Consider the following 14,414-nt stretch of genomic DNA (forward strand, 5'->3'; position numbering starts at 1 on the left):
TTACTCTGGGCTCTCCTCTCTCTGTATATACTCTGGGTCTCCCCTCTCTCTGTATATACTCTGGGTCTCCCCTCTCTCTTGTATATACTCTGGGTCTCCCCTCTCTCTGTATATACTCTGGGTCTCCCCTCTCTCTGTATACACTCTGGGTCTCCCCTCTCTCTGTATACACTCTGGCTCTCCCCTCTCTCTGTATACACTCTGGCTCTCCTCTCTCTCTGTATATACTCTGGCCCCCCCTCTACCCTGGCTCTCCCCTCTCTGTATACACTCTGCTCCCCCCTCTTACTCCCCCCCTCCTCTCTCTGTATATACTCCCCCCCCCTCCTCTCTCTGTATATACTCCCCCCCCCCTCCTCTCTCTGTATATACTCTGGGCTCTCCTCTCTCTGTATATACTCTGGGTCTCCCCTCTCTCTGTATATACTCTGGGCTCTCCTCTCTCTGTATATACTCTGGGTCTCTCCTCTCTCTGTATATACTCTGGGCTCTCCTCTCTCTGTATATACTCTGGGCTCTCCTCTCTCTGTATATACTCTGGTCTCCCCTCTCTCTGTATACACTCTGGCTCTCCTCTCTCTCTGTATATACTCTGGGTCTCCCCCTCTCTCTCTGTATACACTCTGGCTCTCCTCTCTCTCTGTATATACTCTGGGCTCTCCTCTCTCTGTATATACTCTGGGTCTCCCCTCTCTCTGTATATACTCTGGGTCTCCCCTCTCTCTGTATATACTCTGGGTCTCCCCTCTCTCTGTATACACTCTGGCTCTCCTCTCTCTCTGTATATACTCTGGGTCTCCCCTCTCTCTGTATATACTCTGGGTCTCCGCTCTCTCTGTATACACTCTGGCTCTCCTCTCTCTCTGTATATACTCTGGGCTCCCTCTCTCTGTATACTCTGGGTCTCCCCTCTCTCTGTATACACTCTGGCTCTCCTCTCTCTCTGTATATACTCTGGGCTCTCCTCTCTCTGTATATACTCTGGGTCTCCCCTCTCTCTGTATACACTCTGGCCCCCCCTCTCTGTATATACTCTGGGTCTCTCCTCTCTCTGTATATACTCTGGGTCTCCCTCTCTCTGTATACACTCTGCCTCCCCTCTCTCTCTGTATATACTCTGGGTCTCCCTCTCTCTCTGTATATACTCTGGGTCTCCCCTCTCTCTGTATATACTCTGGGTCTCCCCTCTCTCTGTATACACTCTGGCTCTCCTCTCTCTCTGTATATACTCTGGCTCTCCCTCTCTCTGTATATACTCTGGTCTCCCTCTCTCTGTATATACTCTGGGTCTCCCCTCTCTCTGTATATACTCTGGGTCTCCCCTCTCTCTGTATACACTCTGGCTCTCCTCTCTCTCTGTATATACTCTGGGTCTCCCCTCTCTCTGTATATACTCTGGGTCTCCCCTCTCTCTGTATACACTCTGGCTCTCCTCTCTCTCTGTATATACTCTGGGCTCCCTCTCTCTATATACTCTGGGTCTCCCCTCTCTCTGTATACACTCTGGCTCTCCTCTCTCTCTGTTATACTCTGGGTCTCCCTCTCTCTGTATATACTCTGGGTCTCCCCTCTCTCTGTATACACTCTGGCTCTCCTCTCTCTCTGTATATACTCTGGGTCTCCCCTCTCTCTGTATATACTCTGGGTCTCCCCTCTCTCTGTATACACTCTGGCTCTCCTCTCTCTCTGTATATACTCTGGGCTCTCCTCTCTCTGTATATACTCTGGGTCTCCCCCTCTCTCTGTATACACTCTGGCCCCCCCCTCTCTGTATATACTCTGGGTCTCCCCTCTCTCTGTATATACTCTGGGTCTCCCCTCTCTCTGTATACACTCTGCCCCCCCCTCTCTGTATAACTCTGGGTCTCCTCTCTCTCTGTATATACTCTGGGTCTCCCCTCTCTCTGTATATACTCTGGGTCTCCCCTCTCTCTGTATACACTCTGGCTCTCCTCTCTCTCTGTATATACTCTGGGCTCTCCTCTCTCTGTATATACTCTGGGTCTCCCCCTCTCTCTGTATATACTCTGGGTCTCCCTCTCTCTGTATATACTCTGGGTCTCCCCCTCTCTCTGTATACACTCTGGCTCTCCTCTCTCTCTGTATATACTCTGGGTCTCCCTCTCTCTGTATATACTCTGGGTCTCCCCTCTCTCTGTATACACTCTGGCTCTCCTCTCTCTCTGTATATACTCTGGGTCTCCCTCTCTCTGTATATACTCTGGGTCTCCCCTCTCTCTGTATACACTCTGCCCCCCCCCCTCTCTGTATATACTCTGGGTCTCCCCTCTCTCTGTATATACTCTGGGTCTCCCCTCTCTCTGTATACACTCTGCCCCCCCCTCTCTGTATATACTCTGGGTCTCCCCTCTCTCTGTATATACTCTGGTCTCCCCTCTCTCTGTATACACTCTGCCCCCCCCTCTCTGTATATACTCTGGGTCTCCTCTCTCTCTGTATATACTCTGGGTCTCCCCTCTCTCTGTATATACTCTGGGTCTCTCCTCTCTCTGTATACACTCTGGCTCTCCTCTCTCTCTGTATATACTCTGGGCTCTCCCTCTCTCTGTATATACTCTGGGTCTCCCCTCTCTCTGTATATACTCTGGGTCTCCCCTCTCTCTGTATATACTCTGGGTCTCCCTCTCTCTGTATACACTCTGGCTCTCCTCTCTCTCTGTATATACTCTGGGTCTCCCTCTCTCTGTATATACTCTGGGTCTCCCCTCTCTCTGTATACACTCTGGCTCTCCTCTCTCTCTGTATATACTCTGGGCTCTCCTCTCTCTGTATATACTCTGGGTCTCCCCTCTCTCTGTATACACTCTGGCTCTCCTCTCTCTGTATATACTCTGGGTCTCCCCTCTCTCTGTATATACTCTGGGTCTCCCCTCTCTCTGTATACACTCTGGCTCTCCTCTCTCTCTGTATATACTCTGGGCTCTCCTCTCTCTGTATATACTCTGGGTCTCCCCTCTCTCTGTATACACTCTGGCCCCCCCCTCTCTGTATATACTCTGGGTCTCCCTCTCTCTGTATATACTCTGGGTCTCCCCTCTCTCGTATACACTCTGCCCCCCCCTCTCTGTATATACTCTGCGTCTCCCCTCTCTCTGTATATACTCTGGGTCTCCCCTCTCTCTGTATATACTCTGGGTCTCCCCTCTCTCTGTATACACTCTGGCTCTCCTCTCTCTCTGTATATACTCTGGGCTCTCCTCTCTCTGTATATACTCTGGGTCTCCCCTCTCTCTGTATATACTCTGGGTCTCCCCTCTCTCTGTATATACTCTGGGTCTCCCCTCTCTCTGTATACACTCTGGCTCTCCTCTCTCTCTGTATATACTCTGGGTCTCCCCTCTCTCTGTATATAATCTGGGTCTCCCCCTCTCTCTGTATACACTCTGGCTCTCCTCTCTCTCTGTATATACTCTGGCTCTCCTCTCTCTGTATATACTCTGGGTCTCCCCTCTCTCTGTATACACTCTGCCCCCCCCCCTCTCTGTATATACTCTGCCCCCCCCCTCTCTGTATATACTCTGGGTCTCCCCTCTCTCTGTATATACTCTGGGTCTCCCCTCTCTCTGTATATACTCTGGGTCTCCCCTCTCTCTGTATACACTCTGGCTCTCCTCTCTCTCTGTATATACTCTGGGCTCTCCTCTCTCTGTATATACTCTGGGTCTCCCCTCTCTCTGTATATACTCTGGGTCTCCCCTCTCTCTGTATATACTCTGGTCTCCCCTCTCTCTGTATACACTCTGGCTCTCCTCTCTCTCTGTATATACTCTGGGTCTCCCCTCTCTCTGTATACACTCTGGCTCTCCTCTCTCTCTGTATATACTCTGGGCTCTCCTCTCTCTGTATATACTCTGGGTCTCCCCTCTCTCTGTATACACTCTGCCCCCCCCCCCCCTCTCTGTATATACTCTGGGTCTCCCCTCTCTCTGTATACACTCTGGCTCTCCCCTCTCTCCTGTATATACTCTGGTCTCCCCTCTCTCTGTATATACTCTGGGTCTCCCCCCTCTCTGTATATACTCTGGGTCTCCTCTCTCTCTGTATACACTCTGCCCCCCCCCCGTATACTCCCCCTGTTGCTCAGTAAATACGGCTCCCTTGCAGTTCTGCTCTCGGCCGCCGGGGGCGCTGTGTTGCAGTCAGGCTGGAGGCGGCTCCTCTCACAGGCAGGAGATAGAGCGGCTGTGGCTGTGGCGGACTACAAGGAGCCTCTCACCGGGCACATCACTCCGGAGCACACGGGACATGCTGCCGCCTCTGCTGCGATTGGTTTAGGCCTGGAATCCGGCAGGACAAGTACCGGGGCCTTCCCTCCCCGGAGCCCGGACAGACGGTACCGGAGAGCGCGGCCCCGGGGAGCGGCCTGTGACTGCGGACATGTCCGGGAGAATAGAGAAAGCAGGTAACGGGGAGGAGGCGGCGGGACAGCCCCGGGAGGGACAGGAGACCGCTCCCTGCAGCTCCGGGGCACGCATTCTATCCAGGCCCGGCCCATGACAACAGCGGGAGGAGAGGAGGGGGAGACACCGGGAGAGCAGGCCGAGGACCGGGGGAGACATCAGAAGAACAGGCCGAGGACCGGGGGGGGGAGACACCGGGAGAACAGGCCGAGGATATGGGGGGTAGAGGGTTAATGGGGCGATGAGTGTGGACACTGAAAGGTTAATTGATATTTGGGAAATCACAGTCGGGGTTCACTTGGGGGTGTCTTAGGGATCCCCCCCATATATGTTATGCTTCTTGGGGGCCACTTTGAGGTATGTGATATGGGGCCCCCTTGGAGGATGAGATGATGGGTGAGGGCAGTATAGGGGCCCCCTAATGTTGGGGTGACACGTTTAGGGTGTGAGGTCTGCCCGGTCTGGTGATCTCTCGCAGCATTGATATATGAGGGGGGTCTTGTGTCACATTTGGGGGGGCTGTATTAGGATCAGACTGAGCCACAACCTCTCCTTCTAGTTCTTTGAGTTCTTTTCTACCAAATTATTAGAGAACTTTCTTTTCCCAGGAAAGCTGGGTGACGAGCATACGGCCACAATCTGAGTGCGGTAACAGCGGCCATTGTGGGGCAACTCAAGCACTTCTCCATGGGCTTGTTACATACTTTTATGGGGGCCACTGTGGCCCCTGGAGTCTTCTGTGTGGCTCCTGAAGTTTTGGTTCTATTGTTCGCCCCCCCTCCCCCTCTTAGTCTCAGTGTTTGGGGTCTCTATGATGGGCGCTGGATTTTAATGTGCAAAATGCTGCTGAATGGAACCTTGTCCTGTCCTAATCCAGCGGAGGGTTTGTTACAGTGTGTCATTGTGGGCAGTGAGCGGGTCTATCAGTCTGGATTGATCCATTTCCTGTATGGATACATTGTGACAAACTATCAGCTGTGTAGACTGGATACAACTGTAACAGCCCCTCAGCTGTGTCATGTATCTGATCAGGTTGTGTTGTTACTCCAGTATGTCTGCTGGTTATACTGGTGGAAACATCATCCTCCTCCAGTTATCAATCTGTGGTAGGAAATTGCATCATGTGAATGGACCTCTATGTAATGTACGGTGAGCTCTCGCTGGCGCCCCCTACCTGCCCTGGGGTCGGCACAGTCACTGACTGGTTGTATGTCCATGGTCTATGTTTAATGCAGCAGTCAGGGGATGCTGGGAGTTGTAGTCTCCAACAACTGCAGTGTCTAAAGTCGCCCCCCCCCTGGTCTGCAGGTACTGAGGCGGTCAGGGCATGCTGGGACTTGTGGCTCTTCACTTGTTGTTCTGAAGGATCTCAGGTCCTGACGCTGCTGGTTACTTGTTCCTCTGACGTCTCCAGTGAAGAATGTTGGGGATCACCTCAGGGCTTGGGGTGGGGGGCGTCTTCCCAGTCTGAGAGGTGACATCACATTCTTCTAAAACACTGATGGACTAACATTATTCAGGAGTGAAGCAAAGTGTGAGCCCACAGCAGCACAGAGAATGTCAGGAGAAGGATGTGCTGGCAAGCTGAGGGTTATATAGTGGAAGGTGCAGGATCTGCCCAGCAGCACAGAGTATGTCAGGAGAGGAGTATGCTGATCTTATAGGCTAGGTCACGTCTGCGTCCGCTTGGAGACCCCGGACAGAAACCTAATCTGCTTAAAAAATGCGTCACCCGCAGACCCGTGAGACTATAATGGGATCCGTGTGGTTTCCGTCTAAAAACAGGGGAACAGAATCCCAGCCTAAGTGTTATGTAGTGGAAACAGCAGGGTCCCCAGCAGCACAGAGTATGTCAGGAGAGGAGTGTGTTGGCAGACTGAGGGTTACACAGGCGAAGGTGCAGGAGTATTTTAGGAAGTTATTGTGGTTGGTCATAGACTATAATGCTAATAGTCAGAAGAGCCGGGATATCACAGCTGCACAGAGTATTTCAGTAGAGCATTGTGCTGAGGGGAATGGGGTCCCAGGCTATTGTCACCTGACCCTATTCCTTTCTATGTGATCATATAATTCTCATTGTCCACTCAGTGCCCCTGGGGGGGGAGGAGTTGTAGTGGCGGCGGCTCCTCGGCCGGGGGTTGTAGTGGCGGCGGCTCCTCGGCCGGGGGTTGTAGTGGCGGCGGCTCCTCGGCCGGGGGGTTGACTATTGTCCTCTGTTGTCAGCCACTTCATGCTCCATTGATAGGTGATTTACTAAACGCGGGCATGTAGGAGGACACCCAGCTTTCCCAGGATCAGATTGTTTCTATGAACCTATTTCTACTAGTCTCAGTGGTTTTGTGGATTGTCATCCGTGAAAGAGGAAACGCCGGCGCTGAGATTAGGACGGGGCTGAGTGTGTGTTGGTTTGTACAATGTAGTTGGCAGCGGTCGGACTTCCTCCTCATCCGGCGGGGTCACTGGCACCCCCTCCCCCGTGTGATATCAATAATGAATCATGTGTGGTCAGTGAGTGGCACATGGTAGGTCCTGCGCTGTTGCTGGGCAGTTTGGTGGCCGCTTAGTTACGCTCCGGCATTCCTGGCGGCCGCGCCAGCGGTGGAGATGACCGCGCACGCGGATGGTTTTTTCTGGGTTTTTTTCCACGCAGGCATTCCATTGTGACAGAAGAATTTGTTATGGCTTCCTGTTCTGCAGCTACCGGCTCAAGAATGTCATAAATTAGCCGCAGATTTCACGGAGAATAATGCGAGGAGATGATGAGGAGCAGATTGGAATAATACGAATCAGAGTGGAGGTCTATGGGGATATTGGGGGGGGGGGGGGGGGGGATCATTCTTGTGACTACCTGACGACGTCTGCGCTATTGATGCCTCTCGTACGGTCAGACGTCTCCATTGATTTTCCGCCATCTTTGTCCATTAGAACTAAAAGGGATTTCTGGTGTGCTCTGCTGGCTGTCAGTGAATGGGAACATAGCGGCCTACATGGAGGGGCTTAAAGGGGGATTCTATGTATAGACACAGGATCAATGGCTGATAGTCAGGGGTCCAACTACTAGGAGAGTGGGCGTCTGCGTGTGCCCGTGTGACTGCACTATAGGCCACAGACTCCATTCATACGGGGCACTAGCAGTAACTTCTATTATTCTGTGTGTAGAGAATGGATGTCTATAGTGGTAAAACCCTTTAAAAACACCGGCATGCCTTACACCTCTCACAGCTGAAGGTTTGTTACAATTACACCCAGTATAGAACATGCTGAGTGAGGGCCGAGCTGCTGCACTGATACATTGTAACGAATACTTCTCGTAGTTGGTGAGGTGACGTCACATGGACACGTTCAGGTGTTTCCCTGGACTCCCAGTATTGGAGACCTCTATAGTCCCGGCTTTAGCTTTACCCCTCTCTTCCTGAGGAGCGGGTATTTTGGCAGTGTCATTCTTAGACCCTTTCCTGATCATGCCTACTCAACTTTCCCAGACACCTGAATGGTAAACTATACATCGCAACCCACTCGTATATCTGCACTAGGTTGACCCTAGCATTGGGGTGTCGGGACAGAACAATGGACCACTGAAATATCAGAGCCCGCTGCGTGGAAAGTCATTCATACAGAGACTCCGACCCAGATGTGAACCCACCTTAGTCACCCTGATTTTCTGTTTATTTTGCACCCTCCGCCCCGGGGTTATATTGAGATTCACCTTCAGAGGGCTCTGCAGAAATCTCACCAGGGTGGAGGAGTGTGCACATAGCTCTGTTCATCCTGAGCTGCCTGCTCCATGAATAGAATGCCATCATACAGTTCATTCAGGATCAGGGAAAGCTGAATGAACATGTGATGGGGGTGATAGCAGTGTGGGGGGAAAGCTTTGGGAACATCTAAGGTCAGTTTATCTACCCCTGATAAATAAGACTGTAAGTCCTGCTTGCTCTAAAGGCCGCCTGCTCTGGGCACAGCCGCACAGTCATTATCTAGGAAGATGTTTTGCTTCAGGAAGCCGCAGTGATCTGAGGTCAGGAGAGGAAGCCTGTCCTTCATGTTATCAGCCCGGCCCTGATCCTGAGCACTTAACTATCCCTTTGATGTCTGGGGAGATGGGGTCATGGAGTAATTGTCATGGGGGCAGGGGGGGGTTACTACACCTCATGTCACCCATCCTATTGAAGGACTGTACAGTCGGCCTCTCCTGACATGGCTGATAACAGATAGTACTAGATTGTATTCCCCTGTCCTACAGTCGGCCTCTCCCCTCCTGACATGGCTGATAACAGATAGTAATAGATTGTATTCCCCTGTCCTACAGTCAGCCTCTCCTCTCCTGACATGGCTGATAACAGATAGTAATAGATTGTATTCCCCTGTCCTACAGTCGGCCTCTCCCCTCCTGACATGGCTGATAACAGATAGTAATAGATTGTATTCAGCCCATGGCTCTTGGGTGTAGTGGTTGTGGGCAGTGCCGCCATCTGGCAGGTTGTAGGCTCTTCTTACCGTCTGGCGCTGTCACCTCCTCAGACTTTGCAGCTGTTCCCACTTAGGAAAAGACACTTGAAAGAATTCTGGTTGTCCGTCAGGGCTCAGGCTGTCTGGAGAGTGCGATGTGCAGGGCCCTGTCATAGTACTTACATGGCTGACTGCAGAGAGCAATAGCCATCACTATTACCTTGACTAGAGATTCTGCATATAATGAGACGTTACCTCCTGTTTAATTTGTTACAATGTATCAGAGCAGGTCCTGCCTGTTGTCTGGACTGGATACAATTGTAACAGACCTCCAGCTGCGATCCTCAGTAGTATATTCTTGTATCCTGCTAGTGTGTTACAATGTGTCAGTGCAGTGCAGGCTCTCTCTATTCTGGAGATTTTCAGGCTGCCCTTGTAGACGTCTCCTGCTTTCACTTCTCAGTACAGGGGAGGAAGTGAGGACTTTTCTGAGCACTGAACCCCCAAAATAGCCTCTTGTGGTTGCCGTTTCTTCCTGCACCCTCTAGGCCTGTGCTGGTCAGCCTGATGAATGGTGGGTCCTGTAGGTAGGTGGCCATGTAGTATAGGCTATGGTGACCTGGACACGGGGCAAGTGTATCCTGGGTTCATGGTCCATCTTATAGGGGACCAGTCTTATTGGGGACCAGTCTGCTGCTCGTGGGGGACACAGGACTCCTGTTCATGGTATTTTCAGGTTGCCAGCAGCCATGCTTGTGTGTACTGTGCGTTGTGTAGACAACCCCCTGCCTGTCCACCAGAGACCCTGAGAGGTAGAGGGTCACCTTGGTTGGGGGGGGGGGGGGCTGTGTATTAAGCTTTGCGATCAGATTGGGAGGGCGTTGTATATTGCTGTTGAGTACTATGTGTTTGACTTATTGTCTCGGTTGGGGGGGCCCTGTATATTTGCCTCATTGGCCTTGTTCATGGGGTTTGTGCGCTCTGTTCATTGCCCTGGTTTGCAGGCCCTGTGTATGCGGTTTGTTCTCCAAAGGGTGTCGGGCTTGTCACCCTGATTTGGAGGGGCTTGTTGCCCGGCTTGTGCCCATATCAGGTTGTCTGTGGTGCAGGGTGTATATGGAGGTTTGTCCACTGGAGTAGTAGTTTTATTTCCTGTGCCGGATGTTCGGTGGAGTAGTCCAGTAACGTGACGTCTATTGGAGTAGTTAATAGGATGGAGTATAAAGTATTATCAGTTTCCCTGTAATGGGGGGGGGGGGAGGGGGCGGCTGCACAGTTTCCTCCATGGGACTATAATGTGCATGTCCGCCATATCCCTGACAGCATCTGGCTAATGTACGGCTGTGTTCACACTGTATATGCACTGCATGCAAAGTTTGACATTTCAGATCTGATGTTTTGCACCCTGTACGATAGAGGGGAAAATGACCCAGGGATTAACCATGACAGTGCTGAAGACTAGGAGTGTGTGTAATGGTGACTACTGCAGGGCATATGAATGAGGGGGGGTAGTATACAAGTGACTGGTGGGGGTAGTAGTAGGTATAATGCACTGCACATGGATGGCGCTGGTATTCTAGTCCTCGGTGACATATCCTGGACTTATTACCCTGTGACAGGAGCGGGTGCAGATGTTAAGGCTCTGTTCACACCTGCATCTGAGGCTCCATCACATGACAACCCTACGACCCTATTATGGGGTGCCCATTGTGTGATGGTTTTGTCCCTGCCTTGTGGCTTGAGCCCTAGGCTGGCAGTGCTGATCCTGCTTTCCTCTTTGTTATTGGGGTGCCTGCCCTTGCCTTGGACGTCTCCTGCATATCCCTTCCCTTCATCCCCTGGTACGAGCTGCCAACAACTATTTAGGGACATTTCCATCAAAGATCCCTCAGTGCAGCTGTCGCAGCAACTGCTGCAGCCGCTGATGTTGTGACTCATGTCTCTAGTCACAACACAATCTGCAGAAACTTTTCTCCTGAATCACAGCGACTTCATTTAGAATTGTAACTGAGCTTGATGACTCCCTAGTTTTGCAGCTTGTGTCCGGGAAGATGGCGGCTGGCGCCCCTGTGCCGGGATCCCGGGGACTCGCCACTTACCTGTTGAAGAAGCTGCAACACGGCAAAGAGTTAATGGAGGCGACTGCTGAAGATGTTGCCCATGGATCCCCCCCCCCTTGTTCGTACCACCTGCGGCATTCCTCCCGGGGGACCCCAGATGTTAATAAGAGGGGCCGTCCCCTTGGAAATCATCTATAAAGGGGCCGCAGGGACTTCAGAGCTGCTCTTCACTTAATGAGTCTCATGACAGCAAAAACCGCCTGTATTTACCCCTGTGGTACCAGTGATTAAGGTAATCCCACCACCATCATCCTCCATAGGGATAGCAGTGGAGGGAATGAGTGCAGCACATGATGGGAGTGATGTTCCTTCATTGGCGTCCACTAAAGGGATCAATACATGTGACAGCTCAGTAATGGCAGACCGACTATGACCCCCGATAAATCTCTTGTGGTTGGTGACCATCCCCCGCAGCCGCCTTTGCCGTCCTGTGAGCGGTGTTCTGGTTTTATTAGGTTGTCCGGTGTGATAAGGGGCAGATATAAAAAGTGTTGTGTACAAAAATGGCGCAATTTTACCCTCTATACGTGAATTAGGCCCAGGTGCTGCCCTGTGCTTGTGTCTATAACGCAGCGCCCCCGAGCCTCCCGTATTGTCTGCTCCTCCATGCTCACCATTTTTGTCTTCACCCTCCAAGGCCGCCATCAGTCAAAAGGCGAGTTAATGGTTCTGCATCACTTCATCAGATTAATTAGTGTGGCCTAATGACCAGGCGGCAGCGCCATTGGCGGGGGTCCCCGGCGTCCCGGTCCTGCCTCCTAACAAGGCTCCAGTTTCATTAGGCCGCGGGCTGATAATGGCGAGGAGGCGACGAGCGTGGAGTTCAGCACCAGTTACCCCACAGCGTTATCCCATCCCTTACTGGAGTTAGAGGGGCTCCGATCCCACAGGGGGGCCGGGCCTGTACGAAGTCGTAGGCTAATACACGACTTACTTCCTAATCTTTGGGTATGATTTTGCATTCCTTAAAGGGGAAGCCCTAATTATTTTGGACAAGGGGTCTTCTCCTTCCTGGCTTTTCCCAAAGTCCACAGGGTGTAAGAATCGTGGTGACCGCGCACTCCTCTCTGCAGACTGACGTGTTACAGGGGGCGCTCTCTTCTTGGCCCGCTCCATAAATCCCTGTCCTGGTGCACAGAGCTGCCAGCCATGAAACAATCTCACAGCTGGAGTAACCGATGACATCACCCCATGCCATGGAAACCCATAAACCGGGCGCTCGGTGCAGCCTGCCGGGGAACATGTGTCCATGTCACTGATGTGTAATTTACTGGGCGTTGTAGTCGTCCCCTCTGCTGGAATGCAGTGACCGGGCGCACAGCTGCTCATCCGTTACATAGCAGGGCACAGGCGGGCGCAGCTCTACCCAGTCACTCACTAGTTCTTAGTCTGCTCTATGTGGCTGTGCAGTTCTTGTAGTTGTCAGGGCGTGCTGGGAGTTGTAGTCCCATCCCAGCCCCTCCTGTAGTCCTAGCAGGGCCTCCTCCTGTATACTGCACTTGCTATGAGTCTGCTGTTAGTCAGTGACCACTCAGTACCGGACTAGTTCCATTCACTGACAGCCAGCAGAAATGTTGTGAATGGAGTGTATATAGTACTATAGACCTGAGCCTGGTCACCCTACGCCTCAGCACCACGCCCCGTCCTGTGATGTCATCGCCTCCCTCATCACTCCTTCCAGCTCTGAATATTTCCCGGGTGACTCAGTGGCGGGCGGGGGGGCAGGTGTTCGCTCAGGTCGCCTCCTTTCACTTTCATTGTTTCTGCTTCCACGTGGGCGGTGTATTAATGAGCTACAACCTGCGCTCTCGCGTGCTCGCCTCACTATCATGTGTGCTGTATTATAGGCCGCCTGGGATTTGTAGGTTCCCTGGTTACACGCGGGGCGCTTACATCACCTTTATCTGTTAACCCCTACAGCGCCAGAGCCTTCCCCTCCACTGATCTTTTGATTTTGACCACCCTCCGTCCACCCCGCCCCTCCCCTGTATTGAGCAGTGCCTGGGTTTTGGTGGCTAAGGAGAAGGCAGTCTTGCTGAGATTCTATTTGGGACAATCCTTCAAATCCGGGACTGTTGGCCGCCATGTTACTTTGGCCACTTGCGGTGCCCTCTCTGGGTCGGAGGATGTATTGCATGTGACGCTGCCGCTTCCTCTCAGCTGGTTTCCGTTTCCTGACTGGGCCAAGTGTCTGATTTACGACCAATCACAATGGAAGATTCCTCCGGCAGCTTCAGATTCCTCCGTGTCCCCTCCTGTCCAGCAGGGTTAACCTAAGAGCCTGTTCACACAGTTTGGATTTGTACCAGATTCCTAAGGATGGTCACATATACCATTGTGGTGACTACTTGGCTGCTGGTTCAGGGTCTTGCCTTGCATTACTAGTGCCATTAGGTTTCCCAGAATGCAGAGCTGTTAGACAGTTGATGTGGAGCAGCAGCTGTAGAATTGGCTGCAGCTCTGGGAGTGACTGGAGTAGAACAAGCCAAGGTTACAATTGTTTAGTGAGGTCCTTCTCGTTACATGGGGAGCGGGCTCTCAGTGCCTCCATGGTGCGGGATCGATTGGCTATGGCTGATATTGCTGCAGACCTAACCAGTCGGTCCCGCACTGAGCACAGACAGTCTGGAGAATCCTGGGAATCCATCATAAGATGCCGGGCTCGTATTGGGGTGGGGCGACAGATTTTGCGGCTTGGTCTCATTTCGTTGAGTGCACGGAGCAGCCCCAGGCCTGGGTTATATAACAACCCTTTATTACCCCTATTCTGCAGACGCTTCCCCTGCACGTGCAGATTTTTGCAGTTCACTCTTAGTGCAGGTCACTGAATGTCGCTGTTAACCCCTTCCTTCCCTGCTATAAGGAGTGCTACCCCCATCAGGACATGATGGAGCATTGCATCCTGTAGGACAGAGATTGGGCAGGATTAGAGAGACGGCGCCCCATCTGTCCATGGTCTGGATATGCACGTGCCTATGGCCAGACCTCTGCTTGCTGTCAGTGCTGACCAGTCCTAAGGCGATGTTCACACCTGCACCTTGCTTCTGACGGGGTTGGCTTCTGCAGCAAGTGCAAGGATTTCTCTAAGGCACTATTCAGATTCAGACACTTCTACACCAATCTGCCCAGTATGATGTAATACTTTCCACTGCTGAGGATTTGTTACACTGTGCCCGTGGCTGCGGTTTAGATGGAATTGTAGCGAACCCTCAGCTGTGTCCGCTCTGTATAGTTTCCTGCACTGACGCACAGTAACAGAACTTCCCCTGATTTTTGCGGTTTCCTTGTGAGGCTGGCACTTGCCTGATGTTCCAGTAACGCAGTGTGTAGTTTCCAGGTTGCCCCATCATCCCCCAGTAATCTTACCCCTGTAGCTGCCGCCGCTGCTCTCCCTGCCCCCGCCTGTCTGATGTGACAGCTGCCT

General features: G+C 52.1%; 1 protein-coding gene across 5 annotated transcripts in view; it reads left to right on the plus strand.

The window, feature by feature from the left end:
• Nucleotides 1–4,173: 4,173 nt before the first annotated feature.
• The window catches only part of RAPGEF1 (Rap guanine nucleotide exchange factor 1), a 35,560-nt gene continuing 25,319 nt past the window's right edge, over nt 4,174–14,414 (plus strand). For all 5 annotated transcript variants that reach the window (XM_075260263.1, XM_075260264.1, XM_075260265.1 and 2 more), the window contains exon 1: nt 4,174–4,423. In XM_075260263.1, the coding sequence (XP_075116364.1) occupies nt 4,399–4,423 (25 nt within the window). In that variant the 5' untranslated portion in view covers nt 4,174–4,398. The remainder of the gene's footprint in view (nt 4,424–14,414) is intronic.

Source organism: Leptodactylus fuscus, chromosome 11 (genome assembly GCF_031893055.1).
Source record: "Leptodactylus fuscus isolate aLepFus1 chromosome 11, aLepFus1.hap2, whole genome shotgun sequence".
NCBI classification, from domain to species: domain Eukaryota; kingdom Metazoa; phylum Chordata; class Amphibia; order Anura; family Leptodactylidae; genus Leptodactylus; species Leptodactylus fuscus.